This window comes from Sapajus apella, unplaced genomic scaffold (assembly GCF_009761245.1).
Source record: "Sapajus apella isolate SASKATOON/1434 unplaced genomic scaffold, GSC_monkey_1.0 scaffold11, whole genome shotgun sequence".
NCBI classification, from domain to species: Eukaryota; Metazoa; Chordata; class Mammalia; order Primates; family Cebidae; genus Sapajus; species Sapajus apella.
Genome location: NW_022436951.1, coordinates 27,318,009 through 27,334,461, shown reverse-complemented (window position 1 = coordinate 27,334,461; position 16,453 = coordinate 27,318,009). Strand labels below are relative to the sequence as shown.

Sequence of the window (16,453 nt, the reverse complement as noted above, 5' to 3'; positions counted from 1 at the left end):
TTTTTTTTTTTTTTGAGATGGAGTCTCACTCTGTCAACCAGGCTGGAGTACAATGGCGCGATCTTGGCTCACTGCAACCTCCGCCTTCTGGGTTCAAGCCATTCTCCTGCCTCAGCCTCCCAAGTAGCTGGGACTACAGGCACCCACCACTGCGCCCGGCTAATTTTTGTATTTTTAGCAGAGACGAGGTTTCGCTGTGTTGGCCAGGCTGGTTTCAAACTCCTGACAGGTGATCCGCCCACCTCGGCCTCCCAAAGTGCTGGGACTACAGGCGTGAGGCACCATGTCCAGCCAGTTTCATCTTTCAGTACAATCCCCTGCTCCCTGCCTGTTCCGCCCTGGATTCCTCGCGGGTTTCTGAACTGCCCAGCCGCTCCATCCTGCCCTATTTCGGCGCTGCACTTCGCTTCAGCGACGCTTCTTGCCCACGACTGCAAGTCAACCTTGGAGACTGCTTCTCTACTCCATCCCGGAGATGAAGCACTTCACTCTTGGATGCTTGAAAACGGTTCATATTTTCCCTATACATTTTGTTCCAAAATGTTTATATGAAATACTATGATCCAAGAACACACACTGCTGCGCTTGCTTAAGCAGGTCGAGTTGGACCAGTTCACCCTCTCCGCCCCAATCCCGGTGCGGTAACTCCCAGCCCCGGAGCGACCAGCCTGGCCCGACAGCTGAGACCCAGACCCGCCGGACTCGGATGCCGGGACCTTCCCGGCAGGGGACAGCCGGGACAGGCCGCAGCCACGCTTGGCAGTTGAGGAAAACCTGCTCCGGCGGAGGGCGACGCTCGGAAGCCGAGAGTGACATCGCAAGGCGCCAGAACGGATCAACGTCCTTCACACCTAAGACCAGCCTTCCTCCTCCTCACCCAGGACGCTCCTCGCCGCTCGTCTTGCTGTTTCCAGCTCGAAACTCCTCCGCCTCTCCCGACACAGCTGACCAGGGAAGCGAGCCAGCAGCGCCCGGGAACAGAGCATGCGCAGCAGCCTCAACGCGCGGTCCACCTCTCCGCCCCGGCGGCACCGCCCGCGCACGCGCATGCGCATGCGCCGCGTCCTGGCCTCCCTCCGGCCGCACCTCCACGCGCCAGGTCAGAGGCCGCGGGGCGGGCCGCGGTGACGCGCGCGGAAGCGCTTTGGGGACCCTCGGAAGCCGCCCGGGCAGCAGAGAGGCTGCGCCCACAGCCTGGCACCCCGACGAGAGGGTCTCGGGATCGTTCCGAGCCGGCTGAACCCCTTAGGCCCCAAGCGGCCGCATGAGTCGGGGGACCATGCCTCAGCCCGTAGCCTGGCCGGGCACGAGCTGTGCCGAGACACCGGCGCGGGAGGCTGAGGCCGCCACGCAGGAGTGCGGGAAGGCGGCGGCCGGCGGGCAGCCGCAGTCCGAGATGCGGTTCCCGGCCGAGCAGTGAGTGCACCGGGCGCGGTTTGGGGGCGGCGGGCTTGGTCCCCTCCGGAAGCCGGGCTGGGGTGGGGAGTCGTCACGGAGGGTCCCTGGGCGTCCTCAGTTCTGAGTGAGGCCGTCGGCAACAAGGAGGAATTGCCAGACAGTTTTGCCCAGTGTCCGAGTGCAGATTTTTTCCCCAGAGCCCTTCACAATTCTGATCACACAGTGCCTCCCCTCCCGTCTCATTTTTGATATCTGCATGTCTGTAAAGTTAAACAAAGTTCAGAAACTTGGGAAGCAAACCTGAGAAGCGATGTGTTTTATTACTAACTCCCACTAGATCTTTCCTCCAGCTTCGCACAGGGAGGAAGTGAGGTCGCCCTGCCGCAGCCGCGGGAGAACGGAGCCGCGCGACATGTTCTTGGAGGCGACCTCCCACCTGTTGGACAGACTTTGGACCGAGTCTGACCCATTCTCTTTGACCCTTTAACGGCCTGACTAGTATCCCTTCCCCCTTTTCCTCTTAAAAAGGAAAGTCAGTGCTGGTTAGATCAATTCCTTACTGTACTGTGAAGAAGACGGTTTGGGAAGAATTCATAGTTTCTACAAGAGTCGGGGGTACACGTGGAAGCAGAATAGAAACTCAGTGAAACTTTTCTACACTTTCAAGTTCTAGGCACCTGTAAATGCTCTTGTAATTTAAGAAATAATGAAAGCACTCAACCAGTTTGACAGATATTTTAATTGGCTGGAAATTTAAATTTAAGATGTGTTTAAATGCAAAAAGCACCTCTAGAACTTTAGGAAAAAAAAAAAAATCCTGAAAAGGGGTCCTTTGGAGGCGTTAGATATTGTGTTATAATAACACATTTGCATAGTACTTAGACATTCTCGTTTGTTGAGAATCCCCTTGGGATGATGGTATTCACACTTAATGGGTTAGTGGTCACTAGAAACTAAGATAGAGTTGGTGATCTCAAACTCCTGCCCCCGAAGTAAGTTAGTGAAGTTGGCCAGGACCTGGAGAGTTTGTCTCTCTATTGGGAGGCAGGGTCCCCTAAGCTCAAGCTTGTAGTTGCTGCATCTTCCGTATTTAAAGAATCCAGTTATTTGGGGTTTTGCATGAAATACGCTGCTTTTTAAATAGTGGCACTTTTTTTTTTTTTTTTTAAATGAAACCACTGTACACACCCATGCGTGAGTTGATGTGCCCTGTGGCAGCCAGTTTGTTCTCTGGGTTAGAGTCTGTATTAGGCCATTTTTGTGTTGCTATAAACAAGTACTTGAGGCTGGGTAATTTATAAAGGAAAGGGGCTTAATCAGCTCATGGTTCTGTATGCTTTATATGAAGCTTGGTGCCAGTATCTGCTTGGCTTCTGGTGAAGCCTCAGGAAGCTTTAACTCATGGCAGAAAGTCAAGTGGGACAGACAATCACATGGCGAGAGAAGGACCAAGAGGTAGGGGTGCTACAAAGTTTGAAACAACCAGATCTGGTGTGAACTTGGAGTCAGCACTCACCTGTCACCATGGGCATGGCACTAAGCATTCATGAGGAATCCAAATACCTCCCACCACACCCCACCTACAATACTAGGGTTTATATTTTAACGTGAGATTTGGAGGGGACAGATATCCAGACTATATCATTCTGCTCCTGGCCCCCTCAAATTTCATGTCTTTCTCACATTAGGAAATATAATAATCTCTTTCCAACCATTCCTCAAAGTCTTCACTCATTCTAGCATCAAGTCCAAAGTCCTAAGTCTCATCCAAGACTCAGCTCCTTCCACCTGTCAGCTTGTGAAATCACAGACAGGTTATTTAATTCCACAAATTCCTGGGATATGGACACAGTGCAGGTAAATTATTTGCTAGGACATAACGGGCGACCTTTACTCCAGTTCCTAATAACTTCCTCATTTCTATTGGAGGCCTCATCAGCCTGGCCTTAGTGTTCATATTTCTTTTTATTTATTTTACTTTATCATTATTGTTTTTTATTGAGATGGAGTCTCGCTCTGTCACCCAGGCTGGAGTGCAGTGGCACAATCTTGGCTCACTGCAACCTCTGCCTCCCAGGTTCAAGTGATTCTCCTGCCACATCTTCCCGCGTAGCTGGGATTACAGGCATCCACCACCATGCTTGGCTAGTTTTTGTTTTTGTTTTAGTAGAGACAGAGTTTCACCATGTTGGCCAGGCTGATTTCGAACTCCTGACCTCAAGTGATCTGCCTGCCTCAGCCTCCCAGAGTGCTAGGATTTCAGGTGTAAGCCACTGTGCCTGACTCACTGTCCATATTTCTATCAGCATTTTGGTCACAACCATTTAACCAGTTTCTAAGACATTGCAAACTTTCCCTTGATTACCTGTCTTCTGAGCCCTCCAGACTCTTCCAACCTCTTCCCACTACCCAGTTCCAAAGCTGTTTCCACATTTTCAGGTGTCTTTATAGCAGTGCTTGACCCCTCGGTACCAATTTTTTGTATTACACTGCTTTTGCACTGCCATAAAGAAATACCTGAGGCTGGGTAATTTATAAAGAAAAGAGATTTAATTCCCTCATGGCCCTGCAGGATGTACAGGAAGCTTGGTGCGTGTATGTATCTGCTTGGCTTCTGGTGAGGCCTCAGAGAGCTTTTACTCATGGGAGAAAACCAACCAGGACCAGGTGATCACATGGCGAGAGAGGGAGTGAGGTGGGGGTGAGGTGCCACAGACTTTTAAGCAACCAAATCTTGCGTGAACTAAGAACACACTCATCACCAAGAGCGTGGTGTTAAGCCATTCATGAGGGATCTACCCCCATAATCCAATCACCTCCCCCTAGGCTCACCTCCAACCCTGGGGATTACATTTCAGCATGAGATTGGTGGAGTAGGAGGTGGGGAGAAGTACCCAAATCATATCAGAGACTTACCTCAGACTCTGCAGAAGGTTGAATAGGGGGTCTCTTGTCCCCAACTCCTGCTTCATGGGCCCATGCTGGTTCCTAATTGCTGCTTTGCCTTCCTCCTACCCTGGTGATTAGAATCATGTACACCTTAATTTGATGCCCTGTCCCATGTTGCACCTCAACCCCAGCTGTTTCATGCCCCCTGAGCAGGGCAGAAACTTTGAAGCCAGACTGTGTTCTCCAAAGTATATGTAGTTACTTGGCAAGTTTTCTGGTGGATGTGATTCTCAGTCTGAACACCTATGAAAACAGACAATGGTAGGAAGAAGTGCTCTTTCTTGGAAAGTTTTTGTGGCACAGGTGCCTCTTCTGTCTGCTGCTAGTGGAACTATATAGACTCAGAGCTGAAAGGAATGCAAAAAAGCTAGCCTAGGTTTGTCATTTTACACATTTGCAGATTTGTTAAGTGTAGCTTGGCTAGAGAGACCCTGACGCATCAGTGGGAACCTCCCCTATCTCTTCTGGGCTTCCTCAGCAAAACCAGGCAGAGATACATGGTTTATAGTGACAGCCAGCTTCACTTTTTTTTTTCCCCCTTGGTTTGCTTCCCAAGTTTGCCTACCAATAGATGTTCTAGTTTGTGTGTGTGTTTTTTTTTAAGCAGCTTAATTTTGTTTTCTCATTTTTTTTGTGTTTGATTATCTCATTCTCTTTTACCTCTCATAAGATGGGGCAGAATAAGAGAGGTGAGTTTAAGATGTCACCTTTTGAGCATCATGTCTTAAATTTTGGACATTTTAGCCTTTTTCCATCTTTCTGATTCGGCAGTATCTGAGTAGTGGGCTATTTCTCTATGGTGTCTTCATGGGCTAGACAAACTGTGCTACGGGTATCATATAAACATAAAGTTTGCAATATAAGGTATTTATGTCTATTCTTGCATGATGATATATACAGCTTAATAGTTGAGTATCAATTTAAATAGTGTAATGTCCATTTTTAGTCTTTTTTTTTTTTTTTTGTCATTGGAGTCAAGGCCTTTCTTTCCACCCAGATAGTTGGGTCTGCTGTGCAGAGGAATCATTTAAAATGTTTGCACTTGGAAGTGTGAACACCGTAAGACTGTAGAAGTTTTGAGATATCCTACAGAGTCATTTTTAATACATTCAGTGGACAGTAATTACAAATACAAATCATAGCCCAACTTCTGCAGCTGAATTAGACATTCAGGGTGTAATTCTGAAGGCTGTGGTGATGGGTAGAGAAAGAGATGGCTTATTTCCTAGGCAACACAGTAGGTTACTCTGATTCCTTTCCACTAAGCTCATCACATTTCACAAGGGAGAGAAGTGAAGGAAGAGAAACATATAAACCACATGGATAAGCTACTTTGTTTTTGTTTGTTTGTTTGAGACGGGGTCTCTCTCTGTTGCCCAGTCTGGAGTGCAGTGGCACAATCATGGCTCACTATAGCCTCAACTTTTTGGGCTCAAGGGATCCTCCCACCTCAGCCTCCTAAGTAGCTGGGGCAACAGGTGCATGCCACCATACCCAGCTTTTTTTTTTTTTTTTTTTTAAACTTTTTGTGGAGACAGAGTCTTACTTTGTTGCTCAGCCTAGTCTCGAACTCTTGGGCTCAAACAATCCTCTTGCCTCAGCCTTCCAAAGTGCTAGGATTATAGGTCTGTGAGCCACAGCACCCAATGATAAGCTACTTTGTAATTGCAATTATTCTTTTCCTCCCTTCTTTTCTCCCTCCCTCCCTCCCTTCCTTTCTTCCTTTTTCCCATCCGCTAATCAGCGCATTTGAGAGATGTGGTTGGCTCACATCTCCTGGGCAAGCACTAAGGATGGCTCAAAACATAACTTAGGGTCACATTTGAGGAAATCTTACGACAGACCAGATTAGTTGACATTCTTTAAGCTCCCTCTGCCGATCTCCTATGCTGTATCCCCTGCTTACTCCACCCCCAACACGTGACTCCTGCTGTATCTGGTCCTGGGACATGGTTGGTGGCGATGCCAGAATTTCTTAGGGAATTGAGAAGAGACTACTCCATGGCCCTTCTCTGAGCATGAGACAGGATTTGAATTTGTGGAGGCGTACTGTTGGTGAACCCCTCTGAAACTGAAAGCAATTTTATGTATGTTTCTGGGCTTAGGTTCTGATGAAATCTGAATTCTCAAAGGGACTGTGAACAAAAAAAGTGGTACATTGTTGTTCTTGTGGGTGTATTTTCTGCCCCACCCCACCCCTAGATGCTGCTACAGTTTGGAGTAGGGTTAAAGTCCACTTTCTCCCAACCTGATGAAGAGCCTGCTTTGGGTTCCAGAGCTGGAATATCGCTAAGAATCAAACCTTATTGAGAGTGGCTCACTGACCCCAGTTACCTCTGGAAGTCACATGGAGTAGCATGAGCCAGTCATGGAAAATCCACTTGCAGAAGAGGTTGGAATTTTGGCCTGGGTGCCGGTACTTTCCTGTATTTGATGAGTTGTTCACCCATCTCTGAACCACAAGTGGTGGAGAATGGCTGGGTTGAGTGGTCTTTGCTTTTCCTGTGCTGGTGTGGGAAGGTGTGTTAGTGTCACATTGGTTGACACTGCCTCACCAACACTGCCTTAGTGTTGCCATTAGTCTCATAGGACAGGTTAAGTAAAGTATGAACTGCAGGGTTCAAGTCCAGAGAGCTGAATTAAAAAAGCCATACTTAATTCTTTTAGACAACCAAGGGGAACAATTTTTAAAAGGTTCATAATGGCAAGTGATTAAAATTCTGTCGTGTTAGCTTTGCGTATATATTAGAATTGTTTTTTTTTTCTATTACATGTTTACTTGAATCAGAAATTGAAAAATTGACTTCAGAGAAATGTCTTCTGCTTTACTGAGCTCTTTTTTTTTTTAACTCATGGCCTTTATTCTTGGGAATAGTATAATTTTGTGTCTGTATAGTAAGCATGTTTAAAATGTTTTCAAAAATTGGTTGGTATGCAGATGTTTGAACAGAGCAGGTGGTTCCAGTTATAATTTAGTATGCAACATATAGCTTACTCAGTTGGATAAATTGCCTTAATATCAAAAATAAAATATTTTATCTCTAGGTTAAGACAAAACAGGCCAAGCATGGTGGCTCATGCCTATAATCCCAGCACTTTGGGAGGCCAAGGCAGGTGGATCACCTGAGATTAGGAGTTTGAGACCAGCCTGGCCAATGTGGTGAAAACCAGTCTCTACTAAAAATATAAAAATTAGCTGGACATGGTGGTACACACCTGTAATCCCAGTTACTTGGGAGGCTGAGGCAGGAGAATCGCTTGAACCTGGGAGGCTGAGGTTGCAGTGAGCCGACAGCGCGCCATTGCACTCCAGCCTGGGTGACAACAGCGAAACTCCACCACACGCACAAAAAGAAAATAGGTAAATATTGTTTAATAGGAACTTGAAAATATATGTATACAGTTTAAAATAATGCCATGCTGCAAAACTAAGAATTTTCTAATTAGGAATTGTTAGCATTTGGTTTTAAAATTTAGGCTGGGTGTGATGGCTCATACCTATAATCCCAGCTCTTTGGGAGACCAAGGTGGGAGGATCTCTTGAGCTCAGGACTTTAAGATCATCCTGGGCAACATAGTGAGACCCTGAATTTATACAAAATTTAAAAAATTAGCGTGATGTGGTGGTGCATACCTGTGGTCCCAGCTACTTGAGGCTGAGGTGGGAGGACTGCTTGAGCCTAGGAGGTCGAGGTTGCAGTGAGCTGTGGTTGTATGGCCGCATTCTAGTCTGGGCAACAGAGTGAGATCCTGTCTCAAGAAACACATACATAATTTTTTAATTGAATTATTTTTAAATTATACGTATTTATGGGGCACATAATGATGTTTTGTTATATATAACTATAGTGATCGGATCAGGGTAATTAGCATGTCCATCTCAAATGTTTATCATTTCTTTGTTTTTGGGAACGTTTAGTATCTTTCTCTTAGCTGTTTGAATCTGTATAGTAGATGATTAGCTATAGTCATCCTACAATGGTATAGAACACTAGAACTTACTCCTTCTATCCAACTGTAATTTTACCCTTTATTTATATCCTTTAACAAATTTTAACTGTGGAATTGAGTATGACTGCCAGGAAATCAAGTCATTTAGACTTTGGCTTAACTTTTCTTTAACATAGAAAAGAAATTTTTTTTTTTTTTTTGCTCTGGTGATCATCTGAGTCGTTGAGCTTCATTGGTTTCTTCTGTGTCAGAGTGGTTACCTCCCCACTGCCACCCCAACTTGACACACAAAAGGTTACCGAATCCCTGTTCCTGTCATTGTTTTATTATCTTCCCATCCCATAACAAAAACTTAAACTCTCTACCTGTTTCAGATGCCCAGGTTTTAGTATAATTTCATTTTGTCATTATTTTCAGCTTTATTATTTTAATACTTAAAGCAAAAGTTTATAGAGTGAAGCATTTTTTTTCTATTTGATGAAAGTTTATTCAGCAATAAAAAGGAAAGAGTGAAGCATTTTTAAAATAACATTTTTATTTTTATTTTTTTGCTCTGTTTCTTCCTTTCTTTCTTTCTTTCTTTTTGCTTATCTTTTTATTAAATGGGTAACTATTTCATTCTGGCTGTGAAATGTCCTCCTTCCTGAATATATTGATTGAGGTTCATTGCCCAAACCTAAAACTTACTCTTTGGGATTATTTTTTAAAAATTAATTAATTAATTAATTATTTTTTTTTAGTGACCGGGTCTCTGTCACCTGGGCTGGAGTGCAGTGGTGTGATCATAGCTCACTGCAGCCTCCAACTCCTAGGCTTAAGTGATCTTCTCTCCTCAGTCTCCTCTGTAGGGGGGATTACAGGTGAGTGCCAGCACACCCAATGGATTTTTTTTTTGTTTTTGTAGAGGTGGGTTCTTGCTTTCTTGCCCAGGCTGTTATTGAACTCCTGGCTTCAAGCAGGATTATTTTTATTTTAATGGTGGCCTTTAGTAAAGGTGATATTACATTTTCTGTATGTCCTTGGTGGCCATGAAGTTAGCAAATGTTCATGCACAGGATCTGAGTGAAATCCAGTTGTTGTTAAAGCAATTTGAATATACGCTGGTTCTCTTATTCTTCTGTTTCTGCTTTGCTTTTTTCATATATCCTAAATCACTGCTTTTTATTTCCAGCAATTTCCCATTCACCTTCCCTTTGTATTTAGTTCTGTTGTTTCTTTCTTTCCTTTCCTGTTTGGCCTTCATAGGAATTTATATTTGTGGGATGGAGATTCTCTTGTTTAGAGAACCTCCTCCGGGTATTGGTTTTGGATTTTGGTTATTTTGTAGATTAAAAAGGAAGAAAACAAAAGTAGAGCCAAATGTGCATGTAGTATAGCCACTTTCACTCAAAGTGCAATTTTCATGACAAATATATTCATAGACTAAAGAACTGGAAGAGGAACCATGTAGCTTATATGGCCTCTTCCTGTCTTCTCATTTTGAAGATGAGAAAACCGAGGCCAAGGTTGGGCAAGTGACTTGCCCAAAGGTATGCTTCCGATAATGATACCATGAAAGTAATTTGCTTAAATGACTGTTTTACAGGATTAGAATTTGTCTATTTGTCTCTTATAAAGCCAGGAAGGAGACTGGAAGATGTTGTTAAATTATTAAGAGAAGAATGAACATATTTCTTCACTTTTTATTTTAGGCCTTTGATGTATGGTCCCCATGAATCAGGTTTCTGTTTGTTTTTAGCTCTGGCATGAGCTCTAAGGGTGACATCACACTTTTTACTTGAAATCTCACTGGAAGCAAGAGCACATGGAAAGTACCTTTTCCTGATACTTGTTCCCTCATCCCCATACTTTTAAAATACACACAGTTACATATTTATAGAGAAACAAATAAAAAAATGATCATTAGTCAGTTTGTTCATTAATACTTTGCACCAGTGGGCATAAAATGAGAATTAATAAGAACAGCTAACTTAATTTTGAGTGCTAATTATTTTCTATGTATCTGTTTCTTACAGTAGCCCTTGGAGGTGAGTAAAGGACTACTGCCATTTTGACACGTGGTTAAATCTAGATGCCGAGAGGTGTAGTTACTCTAGTCATACAGCTAATAAGGACTGGAATGAGGACTAGTTAAATAAACCCTGGCAGTCGAATTCCTGGGTCCCCATTCTAACCATTGCACTCTGTAGGGGCTTACCCAAATGGCGTGCATTGTGACATGTTAGGCAGTGGGCAGGTCAGGAATTGTGGGCCATTCAGGAAGAGGGAACATCTGAGCGAATCAGAGATGTACAGGCGCATGATAGTGCTGGTCGGGCATTTGGACTGAGTGTGAATAGTGCATAGGGAAATAATGGGATACAGGCTAGAATGGTGGGTAAGGTCGTAATTTTGATGTTAGTTTTCTGAGCGTTTGGGCACCACTGAAAGGTTTTAATGGGGACGTATGAGACTCCCTTCCACAGTCTGCCGCTCACAGTACCTCTTCTTCATCTGTCTCTTGCCCTCTGATCCCTTCCTCTTTCCCCCAACTATACTAGGCCATGTACCAGGCGCTAGGGTGATGAGGGAATTGGGGGTAGGGGTATCTCAGTCATTCACTGAATTTCTTTTTTTGTTTTTAGCCTGGCACCTCCTCCTTCCTGTGTTTCATTGAGTCTATAGCCTTGTGTGAGGATTGGGTATGCTCTCATGAGGCAGAAGTATGGGGAATCGGGGATCTGATCATTGCTTATGTGAACATCAGCAGTTCTCCTTGTTTTCTGCTCAGTGTGTTACTCATGCTCCCTGAAAGACTTGGTGCCTCCAATTCCTGAGCCTTTTTGGAGTTCTGCCAGATTTGCTGGCTTGCCTTCCACCGATGCCCATCCACCAGCCTTGGCTTCCCTATCCCATGTCATTTATCATTTCATCTGCTTTCCACCTCTTCAGACTTTCACCTGTCTTCCGGTTTCATGAAAGAGAGAGTTGGTGTTTCTATTTCCCTTTATTGTCATTTTGGGATGAATCTTGAGGGAGAAAGGAGGTGTCTTCAAACCAGAAGTCCCATTCTTCATCATTGCCTAGCATCTAGTGGATTTTTTCCCTTTGTAGTACTTAGTGGGCTCTTGTTAGTTAACTAAAGCACTAGAGACTCTTAAGGAAATTCTGAGTAAGAAGTCAGTAGTAGTGGGACAGTGGGAATATATGCCACAGCTGCATGAGCGACTGGTTGAATGTGGGGTCAGGAAGCAGGAGGAGTTCGAGGAGGTTTTTCAGCTCTGGCAATTTGTAATTGGTAGTCTCTTCTTGTTTTTAAGGTAGCTATTGTTGGGTTTGCTTGTGACATGTTACAAAGGTCAGCAATGGGCCTGCATTCCTATATAAATACTTTTGCCAGCGCTATCTCCGTTTTTGGAACTTGACAGAATCAGTTCAGGAGCTTCACTAATAAAATGCATGTTATGATGTCTAGATACATAGTTGAAGCATTAATAGGCATTACAAATAAAATGACCTCAGAACCATGTAGCAAATGAAGTGATGTAACTTGTCTTATTTAAAGTAAGAAATTCTGAAGTAGAAGAAAGTGGTGTGATGGAAACATACGCATCATTATCCTTAACACAGAAGACCCATATTATATCAGATTATCATCATGTAAAGTGAAAAAAGTTAAATCCTTAGTGTATTATGCATTTTGTAAGCAGCTGTGTAATAGGACGGAAAATGTCAGTGCAACAAGTGTTTGAAAATGTCTGCTTTGGTGTGATTTCAGTGAGGAGGACATGTACCGTGCTGCAGATGAAATAGAAAAGGAGAAAGAATTGCTTATACATGAAAGAGGGGCATCAGGTATGTTTGGAATTGTTTTATTTATAGAATTCTTATTTATAGCAGAAAATGCAGCTAAATCAGTATATCCATTTTCGTAAAATATTAAAGGAAATATTCTTACGTATATGGTCTTTTCAATATTGATTATTTGTTTTGGTGAGGTATGTTTACAGACTGTTGTTACCTGAGGTTTTTAAATTTTAATGCAAGCATTCCCTCTGCATTCTTTACATTCATATCATTTTTCGCACCTATGAGGATTATTTTGTTTAATCTCTTGACGCCATCCTCTCTCTGTTCTTGATTTCCTTATATTCTTAGAGGGAGAGTTCAGATTTGAAGTGCGTTTTTCATTTCAAATGGAAAGACTTCACTGAGAAACTGGCTGTGCGCATCTTTGTATGCAGATACCAATATGAATGTGATTAATAAGAAAGACAATGATGGGATCAGTAGCACAGAGTCTCATTGTTTTGTGATTTCATGTCTGTGTTTTTCTTGTCTTGCCTGATCTTACCCCTACTAGGACCCATTGCTGCTGGAGTGAGGTGTTACTCCTGGCCCCCTCCGCTGGTCCATGGAGACTTGGCTGGCAAGGTTGCATGTGATGTCCATCCTTAGTTCCCTGACTGCCCTCATGCAGGAGCTGCATAGAGATACTCTGATTTTGGGATACTCCATGAATAATCACAAGTGGCATTTTCTCTCTCATTATGTGACTAATGTATAAGAAGACTATAAAAAAGGTTATGGAAAAATGGAATTAAAAAATAGAAGGCTGGGTGTGGTAGATCATACCTGTAATCCCAGCACTTGGGGAGGCGGAGGTGGGTGGATTGCTTGAGTCCAGGAGTTTGAGCCAGCCTGGGCAAACAAGGAGACCCTGTTTCTACAAAAAATACAAAAATTAGTCAGGCGTGGTGGTGCGTGCTTATGGTGCCAGCTACTCAGGAGGCTGTGGTGGGGGAACCCCTTCAGCCTGGGAGTTTCAGGCTGTAGTGAGCCATGATCGCACTGCTGCACTCCACCCTGGGTAACAGCGAGACCCTGTCTCAAAAAAAAAAAAAAATATATATATATATATATGAAGTTTATATATATATATAAACTATTTCTCAACATAAGCTCCATCAGTTTCAAGCCACTTTTAAATGATGATACCAGCCATTTGTTGACCTCATCCCTAAAGAACTGACAGGCCTGGGAATTTAATGATGTGAATGCAGCGTCTTTTTTACATTACAAGCTGAAGAAAAATGTGTGTCCCTTTTTAAAGGCTTCTTAAGATTAGGAAACCAAAGGAAGTCAGAAGGAGCCAAATCAGGACTGTAAGGTGGATGCCTAATGATTTCTCATCAAAACTTGCCCTTGTTTGAGAGGAAGGAGTAGGAGCATTGTTGTGATGGAGGAGGACTCTTGGTGAAGCTTTCTCTGGCATTTTTCTGCTAAAGCTTTTGCTTTCTCAAAACACTCTCAGAATAAGCAGATGTTAATTGTCCTTTGGCCCTTTAGAAAGTCAACAAACAAAATACTTCAACATCCCAAAAAACTGTTGCCCTGACCTTTGCTCTTGACCAGTCTGCTTCTGTTTTGACTGGATCCCTTCCACCTCTTGGTGGCCATAGCTTGGGTTGTGCTTTGTCTTCAGGATCGTACTGGTGAAGCCAGGTTTCATCTCCCATTACAATTCTTTGAAGAAATGCTTCGGGGTCTTGATCCCACTTGTTTAAAATTTCCTTTGAAAACTTTGCTTCTGTCAGCACCTAATCTGGAAATGGTGGTTTTGGCACCTATGGAGTGGAAAGTTTGCTCAACTGTAATTTTTTGGTGAGAATTATGTAAGCTGAACCAGTTGAGATGTCTATGATGTTGGCTATTGTTTCTGCTGTTAATTGTTTGTTCCCTTCAGTTAGGACACAAGCAAGATTAATATTTTCCTCCTGAATTGATATGGATGGTCTGACACTGCAGATTTCATCCTCAGCATCGTTATGTCCCTTACGAAAACGAGTTATCCATTTGTAAGCTGCTGATTTCTTTGGGGCATTGTCCTTATAAACTGTTTATAAATCATAAGTGATTTCACCATTCTTTTGCCCATGCCTCACCATAAATTTGATGTTTTTTCTTGCTTTAATTTTAGCAGAACTCATTTGCTCTAACAGGGGCTCTTTTCAAACTGATGTCTTATCTTTCTCAGTGCTTTAGACTAGATCCTGTTCATACATGTTATAAAAAGTTAATTTGAGTTTATCATGGTACCAAAAAAAATTGAAATCCATCCATAGCTTTTTCATAAAACTAATTTTCCGTGAACCTTAGAAGACCCTTGTCTGTGTTCTGCTTTTGAGAACTAGCTTCTGTTTATGGCGAACAAAAGCATTGCCATGTGTGATTAGGAACAAATGATACACAGTGTGGTTTTTATAATACTTTTTGAGCCGTTCTCAAGGAATTGGTGAACACTTTACTGTGGTAGCCACAGGAGATACTCTTAGTAGTGGTGTGTTCTGGGGTTGCACTGTTACAGTCTTCCATAAAACTTCAGAGACTGCTCAGTCTCTATTGCTGTGGTTGCTCAAAATTTCATGTAGAGTGCAGTGTCCTCATTAGTCAGATTCCTAAGAAGAAAGTGTGTGTTTAGCTGGTGTTTGTTAACCTGGTGACAGTCTTCCATCCTATAGGCTTTCTGTTGTGATTCTCTTCTGTTTGGCATTGTACCCCACATAGGTGATCAAGCTTTATAGTGGGTCTTGCAACTCCTAGCTTTAGTCTGAGAGTGAAATGGATCCCCTTGCATTCCTTGCATCTCAGACCTTCTGGGTTCAGTGTCCTTCCTGAAATAATGTTCACTACCCTCTCCCCTGAAGCAGAGCCCAGACTGAGCAGAAAGTTTTCTTACCCTCTCTGTTAGTGATAAGATTTTTTCCACCGTACCTGGGAGTCTGCAAATTATGGCTTCAAGGCCAAATCTGACTTACCACCTGGTTTTATAAATAAAGTTTTTTCTTTCTTTCTTTCTCTTTTTTTTTTTTTTTTGAGACAGAGTCTTGCTCTGTTGTTGCCCAGGCTAGAGTGCAGTGGCATGATCTCGGCTCACTGCAACTTCCACTTCCTGGGTTCAAGTGATTCTTCTGTCTCAGCCTCCTGAGCAGCTGGGATTACAGGCACACGCCATCACGCCCAGCTAATTTTTGTATTTTTAGTAGAGATGGGATTTCACTATGTTGGTCAGGCTGGTCTCTAACTTCTGACCTCGTGATCTGCCTGCTTCAGCCTCCCAAAGTGCTGGGATTACGTATGGTCTGTGGTGGCTTTCATGCGTGGTAAAGTTGAGTAGCTGTGACAGAAACCTTATGGCCCTCAAAGCCTTAACTTATTTCCTATCTGGCCCATTACAGACAAAGATTGAGATTCCTGTCTTATTCTACCCTCTGTTTGAGAGTCCCTGCTTTCCGGAGGAGTTTCAGTTTTAACTTCCCATCTTCTGGGGGTCTGATTCTTGTCTTTGTCACCCATGTGGTGGCTAAAGAACAAACCTCTTGGTTATTTCAACTCCTGGCTTTACCACTCTTCTGGTTTTCAACTTCCTTATTTTTCTATTTTTTATTTTCTTGACGTTCGAAATGTCCTTTTTTGAAAATGGCAGAGTCTATGTAGTTTGCAACTAAAGAAAGGTGCTGTTTAACTCCGTAAACTGCTTGAGGTCAGGTACAGCCTTGTCCTTCATCTCCAGCTCCTAGCCTGGTACCTGGCATGTAGTAGCCATTGGAGTCCTCCTTACAGAGGACCACAGCAGAATGAGAATTCAGGTATTTGATGCCGCCAGCTGTGCTGGTACCCATTTTCCCAACCCTCACGGCCCCACATAGGCCTTTGATTTAGCACTTGACTATGGCCTGTGGCTTGGTCTTTTGGCCTGTGAGGCCTTATGCTTCCTCTCCTCAGTCCTGAAGTGCTGGGCTTGCTCCACCCTGTTCAGGTTGCCAGGTCTTATCTTGATATGCAAAGGAATGAGTACTGCAGGGAGGAGAGCAGGAATGTAGATTTCCTTTCCAGGAGGCCCTTTCTGAGCTGGACATGTGCTTTCTGTTCAGGCCCATAACCCTACCTGGAGGAAAAAGGTGGACCAATAGGTGTCCTGACTCTGGATGTTTGCATTTCTTCCCTTTTGGGCAGGTGAATGGAAAGACAGATACATGAGAATGCATCCATCCACCAACTAGACATGCAAAAAGTATTTCTTGAATTAAAAAAAAAAAAAGAAGGTTCTTTAAGGATTGGCTGTGCAGCATTGGTCTTCGTTGTCTCTATATATTATACCTCAGGAGCCTGCTTC

General features: G+C 43.5%; 1 protein-coding gene across 5 annotated transcripts in view; it reads left to right on the top strand.

Annotated features, from left to right (window-relative positions):
* The first annotated feature begins 1,117 nt into the window (after nucleotides 1-1,117).
* The window catches only part of OTULIN (OTU deubiquitinase with linear linkage specificity), a 31,411-nt gene continuing 16,075 nt past the window's right edge, over nucleotides 1,118-16,453 (top strand). The window contains exons 1-2 of one of the 5 annotated variants that reach the window (XM_032279077.1): nucleotides 1,118-1,416; nucleotides 12,056-12,132. In XM_032279077.1, coding sequence (XP_032134968.1) covers nucleotides 1,265-1,416; nucleotides 12,056-12,132 — 229 coding nt within the window. In that variant the 5' untranslated portion in view covers nucleotides 1,118-1,264. The other 4 variants (XM_032279078.1, XM_032279080.1, XM_032279081.1 and 1 more) reach the window with 4 other exon arrangements.